This window comes from Nomascus leucogenys, chromosome 7b (genome assembly GCF_006542625.1).
Source record: "Nomascus leucogenys isolate Asia chromosome 7b, Asia_NLE_v1, whole genome shotgun sequence".
Classification (NCBI taxonomy): Eukaryota; Metazoa; Chordata; class Mammalia; order Primates; family Hylobatidae; genus Nomascus; species Nomascus leucogenys.
The window spans coordinates 12504010-12529576 of NC_044387.1; the positions used below are offsets into that span (position 1 = coordinate 12504010).

At 51.3% G+C, this 25567-nt stretch overlaps 2 protein-coding genes across 7 annotated transcripts in view; one reads left to right on the forward strand and one right to left on the reverse strand.

Moving 5' to 3' along the window:
- EIF3L (eukaryotic translation initiation factor 3 subunit L) overlaps positions 1 to 799 on the reverse strand; it is a 40567-nt gene extending 39768 nt beyond the window's left edge. The window contains exon 1 of one of the 3 annotated variants that reach the window (XM_003264732.4): positions 185 to 799. In XM_003264732.4, the coding sequence (XP_003264780.1) occupies positions 185 to 217 (33 nt within the window). In that variant the 5' untranslated portion in view covers positions 218 to 799. The remainder of the gene's footprint in view (positions 1 to 184) is intronic. The other 2 variants (XM_004088433.3, XM_030815582.1) reach the window with 2 other exon arrangements.
- Positions 349 to 21109, forward strand: ANKRD54 (ankyrin repeat domain 54). 4 transcript variants are annotated; one of them, XM_030815585.1, is made up of 8 exons: positions 349 to 1431; positions 9064 to 9111; positions 12963 to 13061; positions 18218 to 18289; positions 18767 to 18814; positions 18887 to 19011; positions 19225 to 19332; positions 19952 to 21109. In XM_030815585.1, the coding sequence occupies exons 1-8, from the start codon at positions 1299 to 1301 to the stop codon at positions 20024 to 20026; spliced, it is 708 nt and encodes a 235-aa protein (XP_030671445.1). In that variant the 5' UTR covers positions 349 to 1298; the 3' UTR covers positions 20027 to 21109. The 4 variants fall into 4 exon arrangements, with proteins under 4 accessions (XP_030671445.1, XP_030671446.1, XP_030671444.1 ...); XM_030815586.1 differs by lacking the exon at positions 349 to 1431 and adding an exon at positions 4915 to 5447 and having other exon boundaries at positions 12968 to 13061; XM_030815584.1 differs by lacking the exon at positions 349 to 1431 and adding an exon at positions 4921 to 5447.
- The last annotated feature ends 4458 nt before the right edge of the window (positions 21110 to 25567 follow it).

Sequence of the window (25567 nt, forward strand, 5' to 3'; positions counted from 1 at the left end):
AAGTGGGCGGGCAGAGCCAGGGTGTTCTAGGGGCCGGGAACTGTGGGAGCAGCCTGAGGGCCGGGCGGGAGGTCGGCCGGAGCCGGCCGCGACCCGGAAGCTGCCTCGCGCCAGGACCCACATCCAGAGGTCCCACAGATCACCCCGTCGTGGAGCCCACCGCGCCCTTACGGCCCCACCTTACCTCAGACTCATAATCATCAGCGGGATAAGACATGGCTACCTGGCTTGCGAGCACCGCCGGAAAGAGCCAAATGAGCGGCCCGCGCCTGCGTCCTGAGGCCGGAAGTTCAGCCCCACTCTGGCCTGCTGGGAAACCGGAAGCCTTTCCGAGGCCTCTGGCCGTCTGAGATAGCCATATCCAGAAAGAAGAGGAGCCGTGTTTGATGGCTCACGCCTGTAACCCCACCACTTTGGGAGGCCGAGGCGGGCGGATCACCTGAGGCTGAGGCCGGGGGTTTGAAACCAGCCTGACCAATATGGAGAAACCCCGTCTCTACTAAAAATACAAAATTAGCTGGGCGTGGTGGCGCATGCCTGTAATCCCAGCTACTCGGGAGGCTGAGGCAGGAGAGTCGCTTCAACCCGGGAGGCGGAGGTTGCGGTGAGCCGAGATCGCGCCATTGCACTCTAGCCTGGGCAACAAGAGCGAAAACTCCGTCTAAAAAAAATAAGAGGGTCATAAGTAGCCTGAATTTTCCTCTCTCCAAATAGGGGCTTCTCAAAGAAGGTGAATCTATAATAGTGGTGTAGATTCAGATATAAGGACACGTATTTGGCGTAAAGGAGGGGCAAAGTTAGAGGAACCAGAAAGAATGCTACATAAAAGATGGCCGGCTTCTCGCGTGAAGAGAGATTGGGATACGGGGGCCTGATGGATTTAGTTGTAGGCGGTTTGCCTGCAGCGAGTAAATTATTCAAACGTTCGGACTTCAAAAGACTAAACTTACTGGGGATAAAAGTTGGGATTTGGCCGGGCGCGATGGCTCACGCCTGTGATCCCTACACTTTAGGAGGCCGAGGCGGGTGGATCACCTGAGGTCAGGAGTTCGAGACCAGCCTGGCCAAAATGGCGAAACCCCCGTCTCTACTAAAAATACAAAAATTAGCCGGGAGTGGTAGCGTCCGCCTGTAATCCCAGCTACCCAGGAGGCTGAAGCAGGAGAATCGGTGGAACCCGAGAGGCAGAGGCTGTAGTGAGCCGAGATCGTGCCACTGCACTCCAGCCTGGGCGACAGAGCAAGACTCCGTCTAAAAAAAAAAAAAAATTGAGATTTGATCCCATGCAGTAAGAGGGCATGAAGAAGAGGAGCCACCCAACTTTGGACGTTAAAGTTGGAGCAGGCAAAGATGAGGCCAGCTGTGTCACGAAGCCTGGGACACAGGCAGCTCTTCAGTACACCGGGTTCGAGGCCAGAGGAAACCCTCAAGGTAGAGATGGGTTTATAAAACAAACCAATAAAAACCGGTGTATGAGTCAAGGAGGGGCCTTAGTTTAGCCATCTGCCCATACACAACACCTAGTGGAAATCCGAGTTCCAGTCCCTACTCCGCCACTGATTTGCTGTGTGACCAGGACTCTCTGGGTGCCTTTGTCACGCCGCCCTCCTCGCTTTTCCTACTGAGGCACACTCCACCTCTGGGATTTTGCACTCACTGTTATCCAAGTCTAGAATCGAATGCAGTGGCACCCCCACTCCCATTCCCTTCCCCATCGATATCTGCATGGCACCTTCAGGTGTCTGCTCTGATGCCATCCACTCAACATCCTACTGAGAATTGCAATGCCCAGCCCCAACTCCCTATGCTGCGTTCTTGTTTTGTGTTTCTTCCTTGAGCTGTCACCAGAGGTGACACAAATTTGGAAATAATGGAGCTTAAGCTTTACAGACCCTCTATTTGGTTCAGGACCCTCCCTGAACCAAGGAAGAGTCCCAGTCTCTTCCTTGGTTCAGGAAGGGTCCCCAACAATGTCCTCATGGTCCTTTGCTTTTGTAAAATTTATGAAATATTTTTATTGCTGAAACCACCTTTGCAAAAATTGTAACAGTGAGAAAATAATGACAGTGAAAGAGATCTGATCTAACCAACCCTCATCTTCCATTTAATCTTCAGACTGCCCTTAATCATTCCTGGCTCGAACCAAGCTAACTTTGGGAGACATTTAGTTTCTAGTTTAAATGATAATAACCCTTCTCCAAGGCCTGGCACAGTGGCTCACAGCTGTAATCCCAGCACTTTGGGAGGCCAAGGCAGATGGATCACCTGAGGTCAGGAGTTCGAGACCAGCCTGACCAACATAGTGAAACCCCGTCTCTACTAAAAATACAAAATTAGCTGGGTATGGTGGCACATGCCTGTAGTCCCAGCTACTCGGGAGGCTGAGGCGGGAGAATCACTTGAACCCAGGAGGGGGAAGTTGTGGTGAGCCAAGATCGCACCACTGCACTCCACCCTGGGCAACGAGCAAAACTGCCTCAAAAAAAAAAAGAAAAGAAATTACCTGAAATCTTATAGTCCATATATGACAGGAATTTGATACAGGTTGCTCCAATTTGACAATTCTCAAAATGTTCATGACATTTGAGAAGGAGTTGTGAAGTCAGAAGGTTTTCATTGGGCTGGATGTGGTGGCTCATGCCAGCACTTTGGGAGGCCAAGGTGGGAGGATCACTTGAGCTCAAGAGTTCAAGATCAGCCTGGGCAATATAGTGAGACCCCATCTTAAAAAAAAACTGGGGCCCAGGCACTGTGGCTCACACCTGTAATCTCAGCATTTTGGGATGTGGAGGCAGGAGGATCCCTTGAGGTGAGGAGTTCAAGACCAGCCTGAACAACAAAGTGAGACCATGTCTACGAAAAATCAAAAAAATAGTTAGCCAGGCATGGTGGTACACGTCTGTGGTCCCAGCTACTCAGGAGGCTGAGGTGGGAGGAAAGCTCGAGTGCAGTGAGCTGTGATCACACCACTGCACTCCAGCCTGAGTGACAGTGAGAGATCCTGTCTCAGCACTGTATCCATTATGGGGCAGACGAGGAGAGTACAAATAAACAGCATTTTTCTCCATATAGTACAATGATAAACCTCACAATGGCAACCTGCAAACACTGAGAATTCTGGAAGTGCTTTTCCAATTGTAAGAGAAAGATTACTTTTTTTTTCTTCTTTTTTTTTTTTTTTTTTTTGAGACGGAGTCTTTTTCTGTCGCCCAGACTGGAGTGCAGTGGTGCGATCTCGGCTCACTGCAAGCTCTGCCTCCCAGGTTCACGCCATTCTCCTGCCTCAGCCTCCCAAGTAGCTGGGACTAAAGGCGCCTACCACCACGCCAGGCTAATTTTTTTGTATTTTTAGTAGAGACGGGGTTTCACCATGTTAGCCAGGATGGTCGCGATCTCCTAACCTCGTGATCCACCTGCCTCGGCCTCCCAAAGTGCTGGGATTACAGGCGTGAGCCACCGCGCCTGGCCTTTTTTTTTTTTTTTTTTTTTTTGAGACGGAGTCTCGCTCTGTCACCCAGGCTGGAGTGCCATGGTGCGATCTCAGCTCACTGCAACCTCTGCCTCCCAGGTTAAAGCGACTCTCCTGCTTCAGTCTCCTGAATAGCTGGGATTACAGGCGTGTGCCACCACACCCAGCTAATTTTTGTATTTTTAGTAGAAACGACGTTTCATCATGTTGGCCAGGCTTGTCTTGAACTCCTGACTTGTGATCTGCCCATCTTGGCCTCCCAAAGTGCTGGGATTACAGGCGTGACCCACTGTGCCGAAAGATTACATTTTAACTGGGTTGAGTGGGAGGGTTTATATATGGGAAGAACTTTTGCCAGGACACAAGACCTGGTCCGGTGAGAGCTGGGCAACTGTGAATGAGTCTATTCCCTCTGCTTTTCAACTCCTCATCTATAAAATAGGGATGGTCCTTCTTGTCTGCTTTATAGAAGTGTTTGTGGGGTACGGGATTGTGAGAAGTTTTACGAAAAGGTGCACCCATGAGATGTTGCTTGAGGAATACTTGTTTCCTGGTCTTCTCCCATTGGATTGTGAGCATCTCAGGGGCACCAAGTCTGATCCTGTGTCCAGGACCTGGCAGTTACCTGGCTCAGTGACTGGCTGTTGAACTAAACTATTGCTCTAATGTAGTCACTTTGTATTACAAATATTTGTAGATCAGTGATCTAAGTCAGGGTTACCTAGAGAAGTCTGACTAAAGGAAATCCATTGCATTTATACACTATTACTCACAGTTTGTAGTGATATCTCCAAATTTCAACACATTTTCCCTTTCCCACGTACCTTACGCATTTGTGGGAAGTTCATTTTTTTTTGCGTTCATTGATTTATAACATCTATATCTATCTACATGGATAGCGTGGCTTCTTCATTTTCCTTTCTGAGTGCCTGCAAATCATCTTAATCTGATTTGCTAAGGTATCTGCTTGTTTTCTCATTAGACCGGGAAATGGAGAGGAACAAGAAAAAAAAGGCCGGGCGCGGTGGCTCACGCCTGTAATCCCAGCACTTTGGGAGGCCGAGGCGGGCAAATCTCGAGATCAAGAGATCGAGACCATCTTGGCTAACATGGTGAAACCCCGTCTCTATTAAAAATACAAAAATTAGCTGGGCGTGGTGGCGCGCGCCTGTGGTCCCAGCTACTCGGGAGGCTGAGGCAGGAGAATTGCTTGAACCCGGGAGGCAGAGGTTGCAGTGAGCCAAGATCGCGAGCCTGGCGGCAGAGCGAGACTCCGTAGCTTAAAGAAAAAAAAAAGGCGTCTGAAATGCTGTTTTATTGGCTCCGGTAGCAACGTACAGCGAAAGCCAAGGTCACTTCAAGTTTGTGATTGGTTACTGTGTCTGTCAGTCACGTTGCCGGAAACCCTGTCCAATTATCCTGCTTGTACTGTGCCCTCCCTTTCCGATTGGTTTTGGGACGGGTTTAAGGGGAAGGGTCGTCATTGGTTCGCCGCTCCGGCTCGGCCTGAGCCCGCCCCCGCTCGGTTGCCGTGGTTGCAGGCCCGACCCGCCCGCCAGCTCGCTGACAGCGCGACTCAGGGCGGAGGGAAGTAGGTCCGTTGGTCGGTCGGGAACGAGGCTCAGGCGGCGAGGCCCGCGCGGAGCCGTTGCCATGGCAGCCGCCGCCGGGGACGCGGACGACGAGCCGCGCTCCGGCCACTCGAGCTCGGAGGGCGAGTGCGCGGTGGCGCCGGAGCCGCTGACTGGCGCTGAGGGCCTCTTCTCCTTCGCCGACTTCGGGTCTGCGCTGGGCGGTGGCGCGGGCCTCTCGGGCCGGGCGTCCGGTGGGGCCCAGTCGCCGCTGCGCTACCTGCACGTCCTGTGGCAGCAGGATGCGGAGCCGCGCGACGAACTGCGCTGCAAGATACCCGCCGGCCGGCTGAGGCGCGCCGCCAGGCCCCACCGGCGGCTCGGGCCCACGGGCAAGGAGGTGCACGGTGAGCCGCGCGAGCGGCGCGGGGGTCCGGGGCGGGGCAGCCCGGGCGAGGGGCGGGGCCTCAGGGGACAGCCGGCCGCGCTTTGGTCGCCCCCGACCCTCAGCCGCGGTCCCCCGACGTCCGCGCTGAGGGCCACACTGACCCATGAGTCTCCTTTCAGTAACGATGGTGATGATGGTTTTTTTAGAAAGTCTTCCTGCTCTGAGCCAGTCACCCCAGTCTTCTCTCACTGGGTAATTTCTGAATGGAAACTTCCCATGACTCGGAACGCTTATTGGTGAATAATAAAATGAGGTACTGGGGAACACTTTTATTATCATGGAGAGGGGAGGCCAGAGCCTGCAGCCAAGTCGTACCAGCTTGTTTAAATGCACGGACTTGGACTCCTTTACCACAGTTAGACCTTAGGGCAAATGATAGACCCTTTCAACCTTAGTTTTCTTTTTACTATTTTTTATTTTTATTTTATTTATTTAATATCTTTTTGGAGACGGAGTCTCGCTCTATTGCCCAGGCTGGAGTGCAGTGGCGCGATCTTGGTTCACTGCAACCTCCGCCCCCCGGGTTCAAGCGATTCTCCTGCCTCAGCCTCCGGAGTAGCTGGGGTTACAGGCGCCCACTACCAAGCCCGGCTAATTTTCGTAATTTTAGTAGAGATGGGGTTTCGCCATGTTGGCCAGACTGGTCTCGAACTTCTGATCTCAGGTGATCCACCTGCCTCGGCCTCCCAAAGTACTGGCATAACAGGCATGAGCCACTGGCCCGGCCTCAGCCTTAGTTTTCTCATCTGTAAAATGGGATGAGTTAAGTAAGGTAATGGATGTTTAGCTGTTATGCTGCCTTTGTTGTGCCCCAAACACTGCTGATACATGATCATTTGTCCTCACAAGAACTCTTTGAGGTATAGAAATTGTTCCCACTTTACTGAAGAGGAAACTGAGGCTCAGAGAAATTGTCTTATTCCAGGTCACATAGCAAGTGGCTGTTGCTGGTATTAGAATCCGGGTCAGTCCGACTCAAACTTCTCTGGTATATCTACCATATTGTCTTCTATAATACATGGGTGACATGGAAACCCAGGCACTGAGAGATTAAGAATGGGGACTTTTGGGGTTTCTTCCAGGACTGGCTATGACTTTAGGCATATTTTAGTGATGTCGCAAAGATTAAATAAGAATTTGGAAGTGTTGCATTGACCATAAAGTGCTGTATGAAAGCAAGGAATTGTCATGTATCTGAACTGCAATTTTTGACCATATCTCTGATGACAAAGACATTGCTTTCCATTAGCCATTGGAGGGGGAAAATCTTTGTGCTTAGGAAATACCAAATTTAGGCAAATCATTTGGGAACAACCTGCTTTGAAGGAGAATATAAGATTATCTGTGTAACCAGCTCACAAAGAGCTTCTATGTAAATCATTTGCAATAACTCGGGGGTGGCAGAACAACTCAGCCTTGTTTTGCAGATGACAGACCTGAGGCCCAGCTGGGTTAACTAGCTTGCTCAAGGTCACCCTGTGACTATAAGTGATAGAGAGGAAATCTGGCTCCAAAAGTCTTGGAGGATTTGCAGGAGCATGTGGCCTTTGTACTAGCTCCGCCTCATTTCAAGTTCCCAGGGCACTGTCTTTCTTTTCTTTTCTTTTTTTGAGACAGAGTCTCGCTTTACCACCCAGGCTGCAGTGCAAGTGGTGCAATCTCAGCTCACTGCCTCAGCCTCCCAAGTAGCTGGGACTACAGGCCCACACCACCACACCCAGCTAGTTTTTGTATTTTTAGTAGAGATGGGGTTTTACCATGTTAGATTGATTTAAGTTAGAACTTAACCTAAGATTGATAAATTTTTTTTTTTTTTTTGAGATGGAGTGTTGCTCTGCCACCCAGGCTGGAGTGCCATGGTGTGATTTTGAGCTCAAGTGATTCTCGTGTCTCAGCCTCCCAAGTACCTGGGATTACAGGCATGCACCACCACACCCAGCTAATTTTTGTGTTTTTATTTTATTTATTTAATTTATTTATTTATTTATTTATTTACTTTGAGAAGGAGTCTTGCTCTATCACCCAGGCTGGAGTGCAGTGGCGCGATCTTGGCTCACTGCAACCTCTGGCTCTCAGGTTCAAGTGATTCTCCTGCCCCGAGTAGTTGGGATAACAGGCCTGCACCACTGCCTGGCTAATTTTTGTATTTTTAGTAGAGAAGGGATTTCACTTTATTGGCCAGGCTGGTCTCAAACTCCTGACCTCGTGATCCACCCTCCTTGGCCTCTCAAAGTGTTGGGATTACAGGTGTGAGCCACTGTCCCTGGCCTATGTTTTTTGTTTTGTTTTGTTTTTTGTGACAGAGTCTCACTCTGTTGCCCGAGCTGGAGTACAGTGGCACAATCTTGGCCCACTGCAACCTCTGCCTCCTGGGCTTAAGCGATTCTCCTGCCTGAGCCTCCTAAGTAGCTGGGATTGTAGGCGTGCACCCCCATGCCCAGCTAATTTTTTGTATTTTACTATAGACAAGATTTCACCATGTTGCCCAGGGTGGTTTCAAACTCCAGAGCACAGGCAATCTGCCCACCTCAGCTTTCCAACGTTCTGGGATTACAGGCATAAGTCACCACGTATGGCTAGTTTTGTATTTTTAGTAGAGATGGGGTTTCAGCATGTTGGCCGGGCTGGTCTTGAACTCCTGGCCTTAAGTGATCCACCTGCCTTGGCCTCCCAAAGTACTGGGATTATAGGCATGAGCCACTGCACCCGGCCATCATGGCTTTTTTTTTTTTTTTCTTCCCTGAGACAGTCTCGCTTTGTTGCCCAGGCTGGAATGCAGTGGTGTGATCTCAGCTCACTGTAGCCTCTGCCTTCCGGCTTCAACCCATTCTCCTACCTCAGCCTCCTAAGTAGCTGGTATTACAGGTGAACGCCACCACACCCAGCTAGATGGCTGGGTTTTTTTTGTTGTTGGTTTTTGTTTTTGTTTTTTTCTGAGACAGTGTCTCACTCTGTCACCCAGGCTGGAGTGCAGTGGTGCGATTTTGGCTTACTGCAACCTCCATGTCCTGGGTTCAAGTGATTCTCCTACCTCAGCCTCCAGAGTAGCTGGGATTACAGGCATGCGCCACCACACCTGGCTAATTTTTTTGTATTTTTAGTAGAGACGGGGTTTCATCATGTTGTCCAGGCTGGTTTTGAACTCCTGGCCTCAAGTGATCTGCCTGCCTCGGCCTCCCAAAGTGCTGGGATTACAGACATGAGCCATCATGCCCAGCCAATGGCTGTGTGTTGTTTTTTTTTTTTTTTTTGAGACAGAGTCTTGCTCTGTCACCCAGGCTGGAGTGCAGTGGCGCGATCTCAGCTCACTGCAAGCTCCGCCTCCCAGGTTCACACCATTCTCCCGCCTCAGCCTCCCAAGTAGCTGGGACTACAGGCGCCCGCCACCACACCCGGCTAATTTTTTTGTATTTTTAGTAGAGACGGGGTTTCACCATGTTAGCCAGGATGGTCTCGATTTCCTGACCTCGTGATCTGCCTGCCTTGGCCTCCCAGAGTGCTGGGATTATAGGCATGAGCCACCGTGCCCAGCCATGGCTGTTTTTTTAAACTGGCATCTGTTACTCTCTTTACAGCTCTGAAGAGACTGAGGGACTCGGCCAATGCCAATGATGTGGAAACAGGTGAGTGTGCACAGTGGGTCCAGCTACAGGGTCCCATGGGCTGGTTGGGGAAGGAAAAGGCCAGGTAATCAATGTGTGGGAAGGCAGTCTGCAAGCTCACCCCCTTGGAGCAGGCTCACTGTATTTATTGTCTGACTATGCAGTCGTCTTGCTGAAGGTAAGTCTGGCTTAGACACTCACTCTCCCCATGCTCCCGTGTCACTTCGAACTTCCTGATATCATAGCATTTACCACCCTGTGGACTCCTTGATGGTGGAGACCATGTATACTTTTGTATCCCTGGCAGCCAGCACAGTCTTCTGCAAGAGTAGGCACTAACTTTGGAACTTCTGGTTAATGGGAGTGAATACTCAACTTAGCTGCCACGGCCAGGTGAGGTGGTTCATGCCTGTAATCCCAGCACTTTGGGAGGCTAAGGCAGGAGGATCACTTGAGCTCAGGAGTTCAAGACCAGCCTGGACAACATAGAGAGACCTCATCTCTACAAAAAGTAAATGTTGGCCAGGCGTGGTGGCTCAGGCCTGTAATCCCAGCACTTTGGGAGGACAACCCGGGCGGATCACGAGGTTAGGAGATCGAGATCATCCTGGCTAACACTGTGAAACCCCGTCTCTACCGAAAATACAAAAAATTAGCCGGGTGTGGTGGTAGGCGCCTGTAGTCCCAGCTACTCGGGAGGCTGAGGCAGGAGAATTGCTTGAACCCGGGAGGCAGAGGTTGCAGTGAGCGGAGATCACGCCACTGCACTCTAGCCTGGGCGACAGAGCGAAACTCAAAATAAATAAATAAATAAAATAAAAAAATTTTTTAAAAATGTTGTGGAAATTAGAGAAATATATAAGAAAAACATCCATGTCCACAAAGGAACTAATCTGTTAATATTTTGATGAATATCCTTCAAGGCTTTTTTCCTATACACTGGAATTTTCTTTATGGGCTGGCTTGCAAACTGCTATATACACATGTTGTAGCCTGCATAATTTTTTGTGTATCATAAACATTTTCTCAATGAAAAAATGGGTAATCCCAGCACTTTGGGAGGCCAAGGTGGGTGAATCACTTGAGCCCAGGAGTTCAAGACCAGCCTGGGCAACATAGTGAGACCTCATCTTTACCAAAAAAAAGGTTACAAAGACTATAAAAAATATTTATTTGTTTTTTGAGATGGAGTTTCGCTCTTATTGCCCAGGCTGGAGTACAATGGGGTGATCTTGGCTCACTGCAACCTCCGTCTCCCAGGTTCAAGCGATTCTCCTGCCTCAGCCTCCCAAGTAGCTGGGATTACAGGCATACACCACCACACCCGGCTAATTTTGTATTTTTGGTAGAGAAGGGGTTTCTCCATGTTGGTCAGGCTGGTCTTGAACTCCCAGCCTCAGGTGATCTGCCCGCCTCAGCCTCCCAAAGTGCTGGGATTACAAGCATGAACCACCGTGCCCAGCCCCACAGTTTTTTGTTTTGTTTTGAGACGGGGTCTGGCTCTGTCATCCAGCATAGAGTGCAGTGGTGCGATCTTGGCTCACTGCAGCCTGTGCCTCCCTGGCTCAAGCGATTCTCCTGCCTCAGTCTCCCCAGTAGCTGGGATTACAGGCACTGACCCACCACACCTGGCTAATGTTTGTACTTTTATTAGAAACGGAGTTTCACCATGTTGCCCAGGCTGGTCTCGAACTCCTGACCTCGGGTGACCCACCTGTCTCAGCCTCCCAAAGTGCTGGGATTACAAGCATGAGCCACCGTGCCCAGACTCTCATCAACTTTTTCTTGCCATTTTTATTCATTTATTCAGCCAGTCTGCATCATTAGTGAAACAGGTATTACTTGTATGACACTATGTTTGACATGAAGGTTATAAAGATAAACAAAACAAGAAATCTACAGTATAGGCTGGGCACGGTGACTCATGCCTGTAATCCCAGCATTTTGGGAGGCTGAGGCGGGCGGATCTCTTGAGGTCAGGAGGTCCAGACTAGCCTGGCCAACGTGGTGAAACCCCATCTTTACTAAAAACAAAAATCAGCTGGGCATGGTGGCATATGCCTGTATTCACAGCTACTTGGGAGGCTGAGGCAGGAGAATCACTTGAACCTGGGAGGTGGAGGTTGCAATGAGTTGAAATCATGTCACTGCACTCCAGCCTGGGCAACAAAGTGAGACTCCACCTCAAAACAAAAAAGTACAGTATAGTTGGAGAGGAAGGATGTAATGTGATACTATTTCAAAAAAAAAAAAAGTAAAGTTTTGTGTTTAGTTGAAGAGGTGTAAATTTTGGAGCCAGAAAAACATGGGTTTATATTCCAGCTTTGCCTCCTTGTTATCTGGGTTAATGTAGCTTACGTCCTTTGTAATTTCTTTGGCCCTAGATATCCTGGTCTGTAAAATGGACTTGACACTTTGCTGGGTCATTGAGGGGTTTAGCATTCAGGTACATAACGCCTGGCTGGTGCTCAGTGTGTGATAACGATTACCCTAAAATAGCACAAGCTGTTAATACTAGAGGAACAGGATGAACAGGGCACTAAGTGGCTATGGAAGTGGGAGGAGCTGACTCAGCTTGAGGAGACAGCTGGATTCCTGGAGAGGAAGCTGTCAGGACTTCATCTGAAAGTCTCAAGTCCTTGAGAGGTTTGCTGGGGGAAAGAGACTAAAATGTCTGCTCTAAAATGGCATTTGGCAGCAATTTTCTCCATTTTAGCTGGACATGTACATTAGTACATAATGCCTCACATTTATAGTGCCTCCCTACTTTCCAAAGAAGGAATTTCATATCCATTATTTTCATCACAGCAGCTCTGGAAATTAGCAGGGCAGATATTCCCATTTGCTCGTGAACTGGGACCCAAATCTAGGCCTTTGTACTCCCAAGTCAGTCTTTCCACCGCCCCATGCTGTTGGCAGTGTACTCCTTTCTCATCCTTTTTTCCTCTATATAATTTCAAATGACCTATCTTTAAGCTCAGAGGTTCATTTTTCTGCTTGTTCAAGTCTGCTGTTGAAGCTATTATATGTTTTATTTCATCCATTGACTTCCTCAGCTACAGGATTTCTGTTGATTTGCTTTTTTTTTTTTTTGAGACAGAGTCTTACTCTGTCACCTAGGCTAGAGTGCAGTGGTGCATTCTCGGCTCACTGCAATCTCCGCCTCCTAGGTTCAAGCGATTCTCTTGCCTCAGCTACCCAAGTAGCTGGGATTACAGGTGCCTGCCATCATTTTCCGGCTAATTTTTGGATTTTTTTCAGTAGGGACAGAGTTTCACCATGTTGGCTAAGCTGGTCTTGAACTCCTGACCTCAGGTGATCCACCTGCCTCGGCCTCCCAAAGTGCTGGGATTACAGGTGTAAGCCATCGCGCCCAGCCTGTGGATACTTTTACTCAAAGTTATCTCCATAAGATTCACCCATGAATACTACCTGTATCAGTACAGTCTTCCCTCAGCATCCTCGGGGGATTGCTGCCTGCTGGGAGCAAAGCATAGGCCAATAGCTTCGGCAGCTGTTTCCAGCCAGAACGGATGTGTATCCAAGCTGAGGTCAAGGGAGGGGGACCACTGTCTATGCTAGGAATTCCTGTGACCCTAAAATTTCTGACCCTGAGGGCCTAGAACCTCCTACGATGTTCTATCACTAGGCGTGTAGTTTGAGCACCCAGAATCCATGGCCCTCAGTTGTGCCCTCAGAAGAACAAGTTGCTTGTTCCCATGGGACCAGCATCTAGGAAGGGCTGCTTTCGTATGCATTGTCAACGTCTTGTCTAGAGGCACCCCTGAGCCTCCCTCTCCATCACTCGGGTCTGCAGCTTAGCTAACATCGCCGCTTTCTCCCCCTTCCTCCCTCCGTCTTGGTGGTGTCAGTGCAGCAGCTGCTGGAAGATGGCGCGGATCCCTGTGCAGCTGATGACAAGGGCCGCACAGCTCTACACTTTGCCTCCTGCAATGGCAATGACCAGATTGGTGAGTCCTGGGGAGGGAGGAGGGAGTAGGGCTAGGCAAGTAGTGTCTCTGCACAGGCCTTGGGGGAGGCGCTCCTGTCTGCACAGCCTTGGGATGCCCAGTTGTTCTGGATATAAGGAAGACTTGGCGCTGCAGTGCCCTGCCCTTCTCCCTCCGTTAGCCTGTGGAACTGGCAATGCTAGACTGGGGCAGGGTAAACCTGGGGGAGATAATATGATTGACTGAGGATGATCGGATGTCTCCAACTAAGAGACCACTGGAGAGTGCAGGGCCCAGGCCTTCAAGACTTTCAGGTAACATTTACTCAGTGCCAACCACAGCAGCAGGACAGCTTTTCTCTTTTTTTAGGAGTCTTTTTTTTTTGAGATGGAGTCTTGCTCTGTCGCCCAGGCTGGAGTGCAATGGTGTAATCTCAGCTCACTGCAACCTCTGCCTTCTGGGTTCAGGTAATTCTCCTGCCTCAGCCTCCTGAGTAGCTGGGATTACAGGCGTGCGCCACCATGCCCAGCTAATTTTTTTTTTTTGTATTTTTAGTAGAGACGGGGTTTCACCATATTGGTTAGGCTGATCTTGAACTCCTGACCTTATGATCCACCCGCCTTGCCTCCCAAAGTGCTGGGATTACAGGCGTGAGCCACCATGCCCGGCCAGAGTCTTTGTTTTTAAATTGTGGTATACTAACCAAACAGTGAACTGTGTATGTGTATTCATTGGTGTAACTGCCACCAGATGAAGATAGAGAATATTTCAGCACCCCAGCAGCCACCCTCATGCCCTCCCAGATAGTCCCATCTTGACCTTGTTCATCATAGACTAGTTTTGCCTGTTTTTGAATTTCACATAAATGGAAGCATATGGTAAGCACTCATCTATGCATACTTTTTTTTTGGTTTTTTGTTTTTTTGTGTTTTTTTGAGACGGAGTCTCGCTCTGTTACCCAGGCTGGAGTGCAGTGACTCAGTGACTCTATCTCAGCTCACTGCAACCTCTGCCTCCTGGGTTTAAGTGATTCTCCTGCCTCAGCCTCCTGAGTAGCTGGGATTATAGGTGCCCACCACCACACTTTTTTTTTTTTTTTTTTTTTTTTGAGACGGAGTCTCCCTCTGTCGCCCAGGCTGGAGTGCAGTGGTGCCATCTCGGCTCACTGCAAGCTCCGCCTCCCAGGTTCACACCACTGTCCTGCCTCAGCCTCCCGAGTAGCTGGGACTACAGGCACCCGCCACCACGCCTGGCTAACTTTTTGTATGTTTTTAGTAGAGACGGGGTTTCACTGTATTAGCCAGTATGGTCTCGATCTCCTGACCTCGTGATCTGCCCGCCTCAGCCTCCCAAAGTGCTGGGATTACAGGCATGAGCAACTGCATCCGGCCACACCGGTTAATTTTTTTGTATTTTTTAGTAGAGACGGGGTTTCACCATGTTGGTCAGGCTGGTCTTGAACTCCTGACCTCGTGATCCACCTGCGTTGGCCTCCCAAAGTGCTGGGATTACAGGCGTGAGCCACTGCGCTGGCCTTGCATACTTTTACTCAAAGTTATCTCCATGAGATTCACCCATGAATACTGCCTATATCAATACAGTCTTCCCTCAGTGTTCTCGGGATTGGTTCCAGGACCCCACTCAGATACCAAACTCCATGGATGCTCAAGTCCCTTGAAGTTGGCCCTCTATATCCTCGGGTTCTGAGTCCAGGGTTCATTGAATCTGTGGACACAGAACTCACAGTTAGGGTGGACTGTAGTTTGTACTTTCTTATGCTGGTTTGTATTTCATTGTGATATACCCCATTTATCCATTCTACTATTGATGGACATTTATGTTGTTTCCAGGTTTTAGCTTTATGAATGAAGTGTTGTGAACATTCTTGTATATGTGATTTGTGGCTGTAAGCACTCATCTATCCTCAATAAACCTAGGAATGGCATTGTTGGGTCACTAGGGTACACATGTATTTAGCTTTAGTAGGTACTACTAAACCTTTTCCCAAAAGGGATGTACTGACACATACTCCCACTCCCCACCAGCAGTGTAAGAGAGTTCCACCTTAGCCCCACGTCCCTGCCAGTGCTTGCTGTTGTCTCTCTTTAATCTTAGCCCTTTTGGTGTCTCATGGTGGTTTAATTTGCATTTCTCTGATGGCCAGTAATGTTGAGCACCTCTTCATGTGTTTATTGGCCTTTTTTTTTTTTTTTTTTTGAGATGGAGTCTTGCCTGTCACCCAGGCTGGAGTGCAATGGCGTGATCTTGGCTAACCACAACCTCCGCCTCCCGGGTTAAAGTGATTCTCCTGCCTCACCATTCCAAGTAGCTGGGATTACAGGCATGCGCCACCATGCCTGGCTAATTTTGTATTTTTAGTGGAGACGGGGTTTCTCCATGTTGGTCAGGCTGGTCTCGAACTGCTGACCTCAGGTGATCCGTGCCTCAGCCTCCCATAGTGCTGGGATTACAGGCGTGAGCCACTGCACCTGGCCTCTTTTGTCCATTTTTTTTTTTTTTTTTTTTGAGATGGAGTCTCGCTCTGTCGCCCAGGCTGGAGTGCAGTGGCGCAATCTCGGCTCACTGCAAGCTCCGCCTCCCGGGTTCACGCCATTCTCCTGCCTCAGCCTGTCCAAGTAGCTGGGACTACAGGTGCCCGCCACCACGCCCGGCTAATTTTTTTTGTATTTTTAGTAGAGACGGGGTTTCACCGTGGTCTCGATCTCCTGACCTCGTGATCCGCCCGCCTCGGCCTCCCAAAGTGCTGGGATTACAAGCGTGAGCCACCGCGCTCGGCCTTGTCCATTTTTTTAAAAACAAGTTTTGGCCGGGCACAGTGGCTCATGCCTGTAATCCCAGCACTTTGGGAGGCTGAGGCAGGTGGATCATGAGGTCAGGAGATCGAGACCATCCTGGCTAGCACGGTGAAGCCCCATCTCTACTAAATATACAAAATATTAGCTGGGCGTGGTGGTGGGCGCCTGTAGTTCCAGCTACTCGCTGAGGCAGGAGAATGGTGTGAAGCCGGGAGGCGGAGCTTACAGTGAGCTGAGACTGCACTCCAGACTGGGAGAGAAAGCGAGACTCTGTCTCAAAAACAAACAAACAAATTAGTTTTCTGTCTTTTTCTTTTTGAGACAAAGTCTCACTCTGTCATCCAGGCTTAAGTGCAGTGGCCTGATCACTGCCCACTGCAGCCTCAATCTCCTAGGCTCAAGCAATCCTCCTGCCTCAGCCTCCCAAGTAGCTGGGACGACAGGTGCACACCACCACGCCCAGCTAATTTTAAAACATCTTGTAGAGACGTGGTCCTGCTATGTTACCCAGCTGGTCTCTAACTCTTGGGCTCAGGCGATCCTGTCACCTTGGCCTCCCAAAGTATTGAGATTACAAGCATGAGCCACTGCGCCTGGCCTTTTTCTTATTGATTTGTAAGAATTCTTTGTATATTCTGGTTAGAAATCATTTATCAAGTATAAATGACTTGATTTTCTGAGCTTGCTGTTTCATTTTCTGAGTAGTATACTTTGATGAACACAAGTTTCTAATTTTATTTTTATTTATATATTTATTTATTTGAGACGGAGTCTCACTCTGTTGCCCAGGCTGGAGTGCAGTGGTGTGATCTCGGCTCACTGCAAGCCCTGCTTCCCAGGTTCAAGCTATTCTCCCACCTCAGCCTCCTGAGTAGCTGGGATTACAGGTGCGTAGCACCACACCCAGCTAATTTTTTATTTTTAGTAGAGACGGGATTTCGCCATGTTGGTCAAGCTGGGCTCGAACTCCTGACCTCCAATGATCCACCCGCCTTGGCCTCCCAAAGTGCTGGGATTACAGGCGTGAGCTCCCATGCCCTGGCCTATTTTTTTTATTTTTTGGAGATGGAGTCTCGCTCTGTTGCCCAGGCTGGAGTGCAGTGGCATGATCTTGGCTCCCTGGAACCTCCACCTCCCAGGTTCCAGCAATTCTCCTGCCTCAACCTCCCAAGTAGCTGAGACTACAGGGGTGTGCCACCATGCACGGCTTATTTTTGTGTTTTTAGTAAAGACAGTTTCAACATGTTGGACAGCCTGGTCTCGAACTCCTGACCTCAGATGATCCAGCTGCCTTGGCCTCCCGAAGTGCCAGGATTACAGGCATGAGCCACCATGCCTGGCCATGTTCTTAATTTTAATGAATCCAATTTATCAATATTTCTTTCCTTTCTCTCTCTCTCTTTTTTTTTTTTTTTTGAGACAGGGTCTGACTCTGTTGCCTAGGCTGGAGTGCACTGTCACCATCTCAGCTGACTGCAACCTCCGCCTCCTGGGCCCAAGCCGCTCTGCCACCTCAGCCTCCCAAGTAGCTGGGACTACAGGTCTGCCACCACTATGCCCAGCTAATTTTTGTGTTTTTAGTATAGAGAAAGGGTTTCTCCATGTTGCCCAGGCTGGTCTTGAACTCCTGAGCTCAAATGATCCACCTGCCTCGGCATCCCAAAGTGCCGGGATTATAGGCCTGAGCTCCCATGCCCGGCCTTTTCTTTCTTATGGTTAGTATTTTTGTGACCTATTTAAGAAATCTTTGCCTGCCCAAGATGTTCATGTTCTTCTGGAAGCCTGACTGTTTTAGCTTTCACACTTATGTCTATGGTCCCTCTTGAATTAGTTTTTGTACATGGTGTGAGGCTCAGCCTGACCTCCCTGTATGATGTCTGGGATCCAAGCTACCTGCCTATGCATCCCTCTGGGTATTGGCAGACCCTGGTGATAATACAGCACACCCCTGAGGTGACCCCAAGACTGCCAGGAGGGAGAGGTTATCCATGGAGCTCAGCATCATTTATTGACTTAATTCCCACCATGGTGCTTGGCTGTGGGAGAAGCAGAAGATGCCCTGGACAGCCTTCACCAGGAGCAGCTGCTATTGGAAGAACTTTACTTAACCCTTCAAATCTCATTCCTACACCTGCATAGGCCAAGAGGCCCTCCCCAAATCCTCAGTTCCTGGCCCTCAGGGCCTTGCCCATGAACTCTGGTAAGTGAGTGAGTGAGTGAGTGAATGAATGAAGTAACATAGCCATCCATGCTTGCATTCCGTGTCCCCCACTCTGAGCCAGCCTCTCTAGCTAGGTTAGGGGTTCAGGGTGCAGGCAGTGGAAGCCTCCGACAACTCCTCTTGGGTTTGCCTGTTTCCAGTGCAGCTGCTCCTGGACCATGGTGCTGATCCTAACCAGCGAGATGGGCTGGGGAACACGCCACTGCACCTGGGTAAGCATGTCAGAAGTCACTAAGACAACCATTTGCAGCAAAGAAAGGCTCTTTAGATGAAGAGTCTGGGGCCCGGCATGCTCCTGGCAGAATCTGTGAGTGTCAGGGAAGATCCTAGGCCTGCACTATCAGGGCTGCACTGCCCAGTAGCCCATGTCCCGTGGGCCGTCCAATCATTTAGCAGTTGGCTGTGCCCTCGGCAGAGCCAATTTAGCAACCTAGGCTAACCCAGCAGCACTCAGCACTGTGACTCACAGTGAGGCAGATCCTATCTCCAGGCCTCAGTTTCCTCTGCTGTACAGGGAGGGAGTTGAACTTGACTGCCAAGTCCTACCCAGCTGTTGCCTTGGCGATACCTTCTCAGTAGGCATAACTTGGCACAGGCGTCTGGGAGACACAGCCCTGCTCCCTCCAGTGGCCACACAGAGCCAGGTTCTGGTGGTCTTGGATTCTTAAGTCTCTGTTCTTCTTCCTCAGCGGCCTGCACCAACCACGTTCCTGTCATCACCACACTGCTACGAGGAGGTATGTGGTTTCTTCCCCTCTCCTCTCTCTCCCCGTCACCCCCAGAATGCTCACCTCAGCTGGTACCTGCAGGGGCCCGTGTGGACGCCCTGGACCGAGCTGGTCGCACACCCCTGCACCTGGCCAAGTCAAAGCTGAACATCCTGCAGGAGGGCCATGCCCAATGCCTGGAGGCTGTGCGTCTGGAGGTGAAGCAGGTGAGTACTCCTCCTATGTGGAGCCCACGGCACCAAGGCAGCACTGGACAGATGCTGACCTAACCACAGACACACCTGCCTCTGGCCCCAGGGCTCCTGGGTCGTTTCACACTGACCCCAGTTGGCACCTGCTCCACTGTGCTTTTTGGAAGCAGCATCAGCCTGTCTGCGTCCCTAGGAACCCAGGCAGCTCAGCTCACCCTCTTGTTACAGATCATCCACATGCTGAGGGAGTATCTGGAGCGCCTAGGGCAACACGAGCAGCGAGAACGCCTGGACGACCTCTGTACCCGCCTGCAGATGACCAGTACCAAAGAGCAGGTGAGCTGCAGCCACAGGCCCAGACCCAGGGCCTGGCAGGAGCCTCAGGGCCAGTCCACCCTGCTCCAATGCCACCAGACACTCGTATCAGAAAGAGGCTGTGGGCTGGGGCCAGCCGCAGGGGCTCACACCTGTAATCCCAATGCTGTGGGAAGCTGAAATGGGAAGATCACTTGAGACTAGGAGTTCGAGGCTGCAGTGAGCTGTGATTGCCACTGAACTCCAGCCTGAGTGACAAAGCAAGGTCCTCTCAGAACATGTGGAAAAAGTCAAAAATTATAAAAACAAACAACAACAAAAACAGAGCAAGGCCCTGTCTCAAACAAAAAAAGTGGGAGAAAGAGCCTGTGATTGTGGGGTTGCAGGCTTCAAAGCCTCCGTTCACTTCCTTTGAAGTTGCCAGTGGCTAGTGTGTGTTCATGGCCCTGCCCTCTAGGACAGCCCTAGGCCACCTGGTGTCAAAGATTAACCCTTGGTCAGCTGCTGCATAGTCAGAAGCCACCACACGCCCTGGGAGGAGAGACCGTGCCTGTGTTCTGTGCCTGTGGGATTGCGGAAGAGACCCAGGAGCCCTGGCACACCCCATGTCCCATAACAGAGCCTCTGTTCCGTCCTGCAGGTGGATGAAGTGACTGACCTCCTGGCCAGCTTCACCTCCCTCAGTCTGCAGATGCAGAGCATGGAGAAGAGGTAGCAAGAGAGGCACCCTGCCTTCCTGCCACTGCCCCACCCTGCCCCACTGCTGTCTCAGTACCAAGAAAAAGCCCAACATCTGGGACTTGGAGCTGCACTTGTCTGGTGAGGACCTTGCCCTCCCCGGCAGATGCCGTGGGGCAGAGATGCTCTCTCTCCACGGCCTCAGAGCCACTCCAAGCCACAGTCTCCAGCATCTCTGTGGACAGGGACCACAGCTCCCAGCTTCTTCCAGTTCCTACAGCACCAGACCAGCCTCTGCAGCTGCACTTCAGCTCCGCAGACCTGCGTTATCTCAGCAGGCCTCACTCGCCCCATGGCCTTCATGGCGCGCTCCAGGCCTCAGACCCTTCCCTGTGTTCTGTCCTGGCCACGGGCTTGTTGCAGTCAGCAGGTGTGGGCTTAGGCGGGCACCCTGTGGCCAGGGGGACTGCATGGGGCTCTTAGTTGGTCCTGTGCCTCTCACCAGCACTTAGACACATCACCAGACTTTCAAGGAGATACTGCAGTGAGTTTCTCTGGTTGGAAGGGAAGGGTTGGTGAGTCCCAGACCTTAAAAATACAAGGTTAAGTGGGACCCCAAAGCAAAAATTCCAACCCTTTTCCTCCCAGTCATTGAAACACCAAAACAATTATACTGGAGGGTGTAATAGTTTTGCTGCCCAGTTGTGGTAGGCCAGTAGTGGCCCCCCAAGATGCCCATGTCCTAATCCCAGGAACCTGTCGAAATTACCTTGTATGGCCAAAGGGGCTTTGCAGATGTAATGAAGTTAAGGATCTTTGGCCGGGAAGATTATCCCGGCTTGTTCAGGAGGGCTTGATGTCCTCACCTGGGTCTGTGTAAGAGTAGAGCAGGTGACGGGAGAGGGGGTGGGAGGTGTAGTGATGGAGCAGGAAACTGGAGTTGAGGAGGGCAGCTCAAGCCACAGAGTCCAGGCCACCTCAGAGCCAGGAAATGCATCCTCCCACAGAGCCCTGGAAGGCCCCGGCCCTGCTCCCACCTGGACTGGCTCAGTGAGGCTAATTTTAGAATTCTGGCTGATTTTAGAACTCTAAGGGAATAAATTTGTGTTGTTTTAAGTCAGTAAGTGTGTGGTAATTTATTGCAGCAGCAACCAGAAACTAGTATTGTAATGAAGCCCCAAAAACTCACCTCGAGGTTCAGTCCTGTCAGCAGGCCCCCTCCCCGCCGCAGGAGCGCCAGTCCTTTGCTGTGGGCCACGGACAGGCAGAAGGAAGCGTGCGCTCGTGGCGGAGGCCTACTCAGGGGAAACCCAGGGGATGGCACTGCCGGGCCCGCCCCTGCACCAAGGCTGCTGACGGTGACTTTCTGCAGGTGATCAGTCCATGTCCCGCCTGGCTCTGCCCTACTCTCCCCTTCACCAAGTTGGAATCCCTGGCTACCTTTCAGAGGAGGAGAGTGTGTTCCCCAGACCCAGCTTGGTATGGCCCAGATCTGCATTGAACTCGTAGAACCAGGCCTTGGACGAAAAAAGGGTCTGTCTGTGGGCATGAGATGGAGGGTAGGCCTGTCCCCAGGACCCTGTGAGAGGGAAGCCCAGTGCCCCACCAGGTTGGCAGGGCTGGGGAAGGGAAAGTGCGATGGCCCTAAGCCTGAAGAGAGGCGGCAGAGGGAGCTGTGGGGCCCGCCCGTGGAACTCAGGCCACTGCCTGAGGGAGGTAAGGGAGGATAGCACCCCAGTCACATGGGGGGCAGAGGTGCGGTTCTGGGGCGGCTTTTCACTTGCTTCCTGCCATGTTACTCTGATCTCCTCCAGGTGAGCCTGCCCACTTTCTGGGCCCAGGGCTGCCATTGTATCCAAACACAGCCCCCCCATGGCCATGGCCCCAGGAGTGGGGCAGAGCAGAGAGGAGTCCAGGACAGAGGAGAGGCAGGGGCAGGAGGGAGCGGGCCTCAAACTCCAGGAAGGGGGCTTTCTCATGGGTCCTGCTTGCCAGGCCTCTCCTCTCACCCCGGGCTGATCACCTGGGGAAGAATTGAGGCAAGGTTTCTCAACCTCAGGCCCAAGGGGTTCAGTTAGCGAGCCCTTAGGGAGGTGTGAGCCCCCGAAATGGTGCAAGGTTTTGTGTGGAGAGTACACACATGCGTTTCTGGAAAAAGGGTCCACAGCTCTCATTCTCATTCTCAGCAGGCTCCACACTCAAAAAAGGTTAGAACCCTTGCTACAGAGCTGTGGGAGCAGATAGGTGAGGGCCTGCCGAGGGCACTCCTGAGCCCACTGTCCCCTAGGCAAGCTGCTTGGTATTTGCAGAGCTGAGAGCTGGGGCATGCTGGGACTGTGAAATCACCCTGAGATAACCCACAGTCCTTAGCTGGGAAGCAAGGCCTGTGTCTCCTGCAGCATCCTCCATCCCTGGAGCCATGGATCCAGGAGAACTGGCCCTTGCGGAGGTGGAGAGTCTATTGTTGACTCCCTCCCTGGCCATGTAGACAGTGAACCAAAGGCTTGACTGAAGGTGGCTTATAGGTCAGTCATCAAACACTTGCCAGACAGCCATGTAGACAGCCAATCTGCCTCACCCGATTTCCAGCCAGGATATTTCCTGTAACCCCAATCGTGTCTGAAAAGCCAGCCAGATGAAGTCGGCCCCAGACACTGGAGTGAGTCAGAAAACACCCAAGTGGTCCCTGAGCTGGCTGGACTGGGCAGGATAGAGAGCTCAGTGGTCCCTGAGCTGGCCATGGGCCAGGGCAGGAAAGAGAGCTCAGCTGAGGTTGTCCTCGCAGGGGTGAGTTCTGCTGGTTGCTGGCTGCTCTGCAAATTACTGAAGAGTCCGAGAGGTGCGGAAGAAGGCTTAGAAGATGGCAGGAAGAAGAAACTCACATTTGTTGATTTCACCTTGCGAGTTAAGATCCTTTGCCTTATACTTCGCGTTTCTTTCATGTTAGAAATATTGGGCTGGGCGCAGTGGCTCACGCGTGTAATCCTAACACTTTGAGAGGCCAAGGCAGGTGGATCACCTGAGGTCAGGAGTTCAAGACCAGCCTGGCCAACACGACGAAACCCCATCTCTACCAAAAATACAAAAATTAGCCAGACGTGGTGGCACATGCCTGTAATCCCAGCTACTCAGGAGGCTGAGGCCACAGAATCACTTGAACCCAGGAGGTGGAGGTTGCAGTGAGCCAAGATTCAGCCACTTCACTCCAGCCCAGGCAAAAGAGCGAGACTCCATCTCAAAAAAAAAAAAAGATATTGACTTATTGACTTAGTGCTTGCTATGTGCTAGGCAGTGTTCTAGGTGGGAGGACAGCAGGGAATGAAAGGACAACCTCCCTGCCCTTGCCCACCTGCAAACAGTGGGAAGCACTTGGAGAGAAATACAGATCCTCACAACCATCCTGTAAGATACGTGGCCTTGGCCAGGTGTGGTGGCTCACACCTGTAATCCCAGTGCTTTGGGAGGCCGAGGCAGGTGCATCACTTGAGTCCAGGAGTTTGAGACCAGCCTGGCCAACATGGTGAAGCCCCGTCTCTACTAAAAATACAAAAATTAGCCAGCTGTGATGGCAGGTGCATGTAATTCCAGCTACTTGGGAGGCTGAGGCAGGAGAATCGCTTAAGCCCGGGAGGCGGAGGTTGCAGTGAGCCGAGATTGGGCCACTGTACTCCAGCCTGGGCGACAGCCAGACTCCATCTCAACAAACAAACAAACAAACAAAAAAGCTATGTGGCCTTGTTGCTGCCTTTTGTAGGTGGGAAACAGACAGGGTCACCCAGCCAAGCAGCTGGGGCTGAAACCTGGATCTACCTCCAAAGTTCATGCTGTTTCTACCATTCCCCAAATTTAGAACTTTCTCCCAACCAGTTTCCTAAAACAGAGGGCAGCATTTGTTGAGCTCCTACTATGTGCTAGCAGGGACTTTATTCAAGCCTTTGATTTAATGTTTGGAATAAAGTGTTAGGTAGCCCGTGTTATTTATTGCTCTCCTTCTCTATCTTAGAGATGCAGGAAATTGAGGCTGAGAAAGAGAAAGTAACTTGCTTGAGGCTACGCAGCTGGTAAGTGGAGCCCAGCCCAGGTCTAGCATCCTCTCTGCCAGGTTTCCAAAGTGCAGTGTCCCCAGTGCTCCCGGGACACAGTTGGTAGAAACCAACAGGCCTTACCAAGTGAATGCCTTGGTCTCTGACCAGCAGGGCATTCCCAGGGACAGGGAACGTCTTAAGCACCAAGATATGCACCTAGTCACCTGAGGAAAGAGAAAGGACTACACAGGGGGATGGGGCTGAGCTGGGTGTGGAGTGGTCCTTGAGGGTCTTGGTGAGTGGGTAGGGGGAGCAGCATGAGCCAGGCCTCAGGGAAGGAGGACAACCAGGAGATGGCCTGGAAAAAGTACTGGATCCGGGAGGGTTCGAACCTGGCCAGAGAGGGAGGTGGGACAGGCTAGGAAGTCTCAAGGTCTGAAGATTGGCCCTGGCAGGCAGAAACCAGGTAAACTGGGCAGTTACCTGAACCCTGGGGCCAGGTGCATCCTTAGCCCAGAGCAGGCACCAGGGTTTCTGGCTCTGGGTGTGACCTCAGTCTGGGGAAAAGCCCCTGCCCCCACCAGGACCACCCGCTCCCCAGACTACTTCAGATGCTGAGCCCAAGCTGGGGCAGGAAGCTAGACTGAAACCTAAGGTAATCCCGACAAAGTCCCTGGTTCCCTCCAACCGTGGGGCCAAAGGGGAATGACAGCCGAACCCCCATGCTGAATCTCAAATTTGAGCCCTCAGTGCCCACAGGAAGATTTGATCAGCACACTTTCCACATGGGGAAACGGGCTCAGAGAAATGCAAGAGCCCTGCCTAATGCTCCAGACCAGGGCTCCAGGCCCAGTGTTTCCTAATCCCTGTGCTCAGAGGGCAGCAGCTGGCTTTGGAAGCCCAGAAGGATGGCCCATATCCACAGATGCACTTGGCAGTGAAGCGCGCCCAGAGGGACAGAGGCGGTTGAGTCGCGCCTCCTCCACTGGGTTGTGAGGGCCTGAGAAAGCCCATGAGACATTGCATGAAGCTGGTGCCAGACTGTGAGCAACTGAGGAGGCTTCCCTCTGGAAGGATCCGCAGTGCCTGGAATGAAACCTGGCTCAGACAGAGCTCAGTTGAGCAGATCACTGAGGCGTGGAGAGGTCAGGGCTGCCAAGCGCAGCAGTCTGGATTCAAAGCCAACAGCATGGCTCCAGAGTCTCTGCCTTAGCCCCTGCATCAGCCGCCTCTCAGAGTTGCCCTTGCAGGCTCATCAGATGCCTAGGCCAGCGCCCTCCCCTACACCACGGTCGGCCAGGGAAGCTTGGGGAGCCCCAGAGCACCCCCCGATATTCCAGCCTAATCCTGGCACCCCTGCCCCTCACCACCCTTTCTGCTTCAACCTCGCCTCCTACACAGAGCCTGGGCCACTTAACTTGGCACCAAACAGATGCCTTAATAAATCAGAGTCTGATCTTGAGCCAGAAGCAATTTTACCCCCTGCTCAGCCTCTCCCTCTGGCCTCATGCCATCTTGTATTCAGCCGGTGGCTCACAAATGAACCTACATCA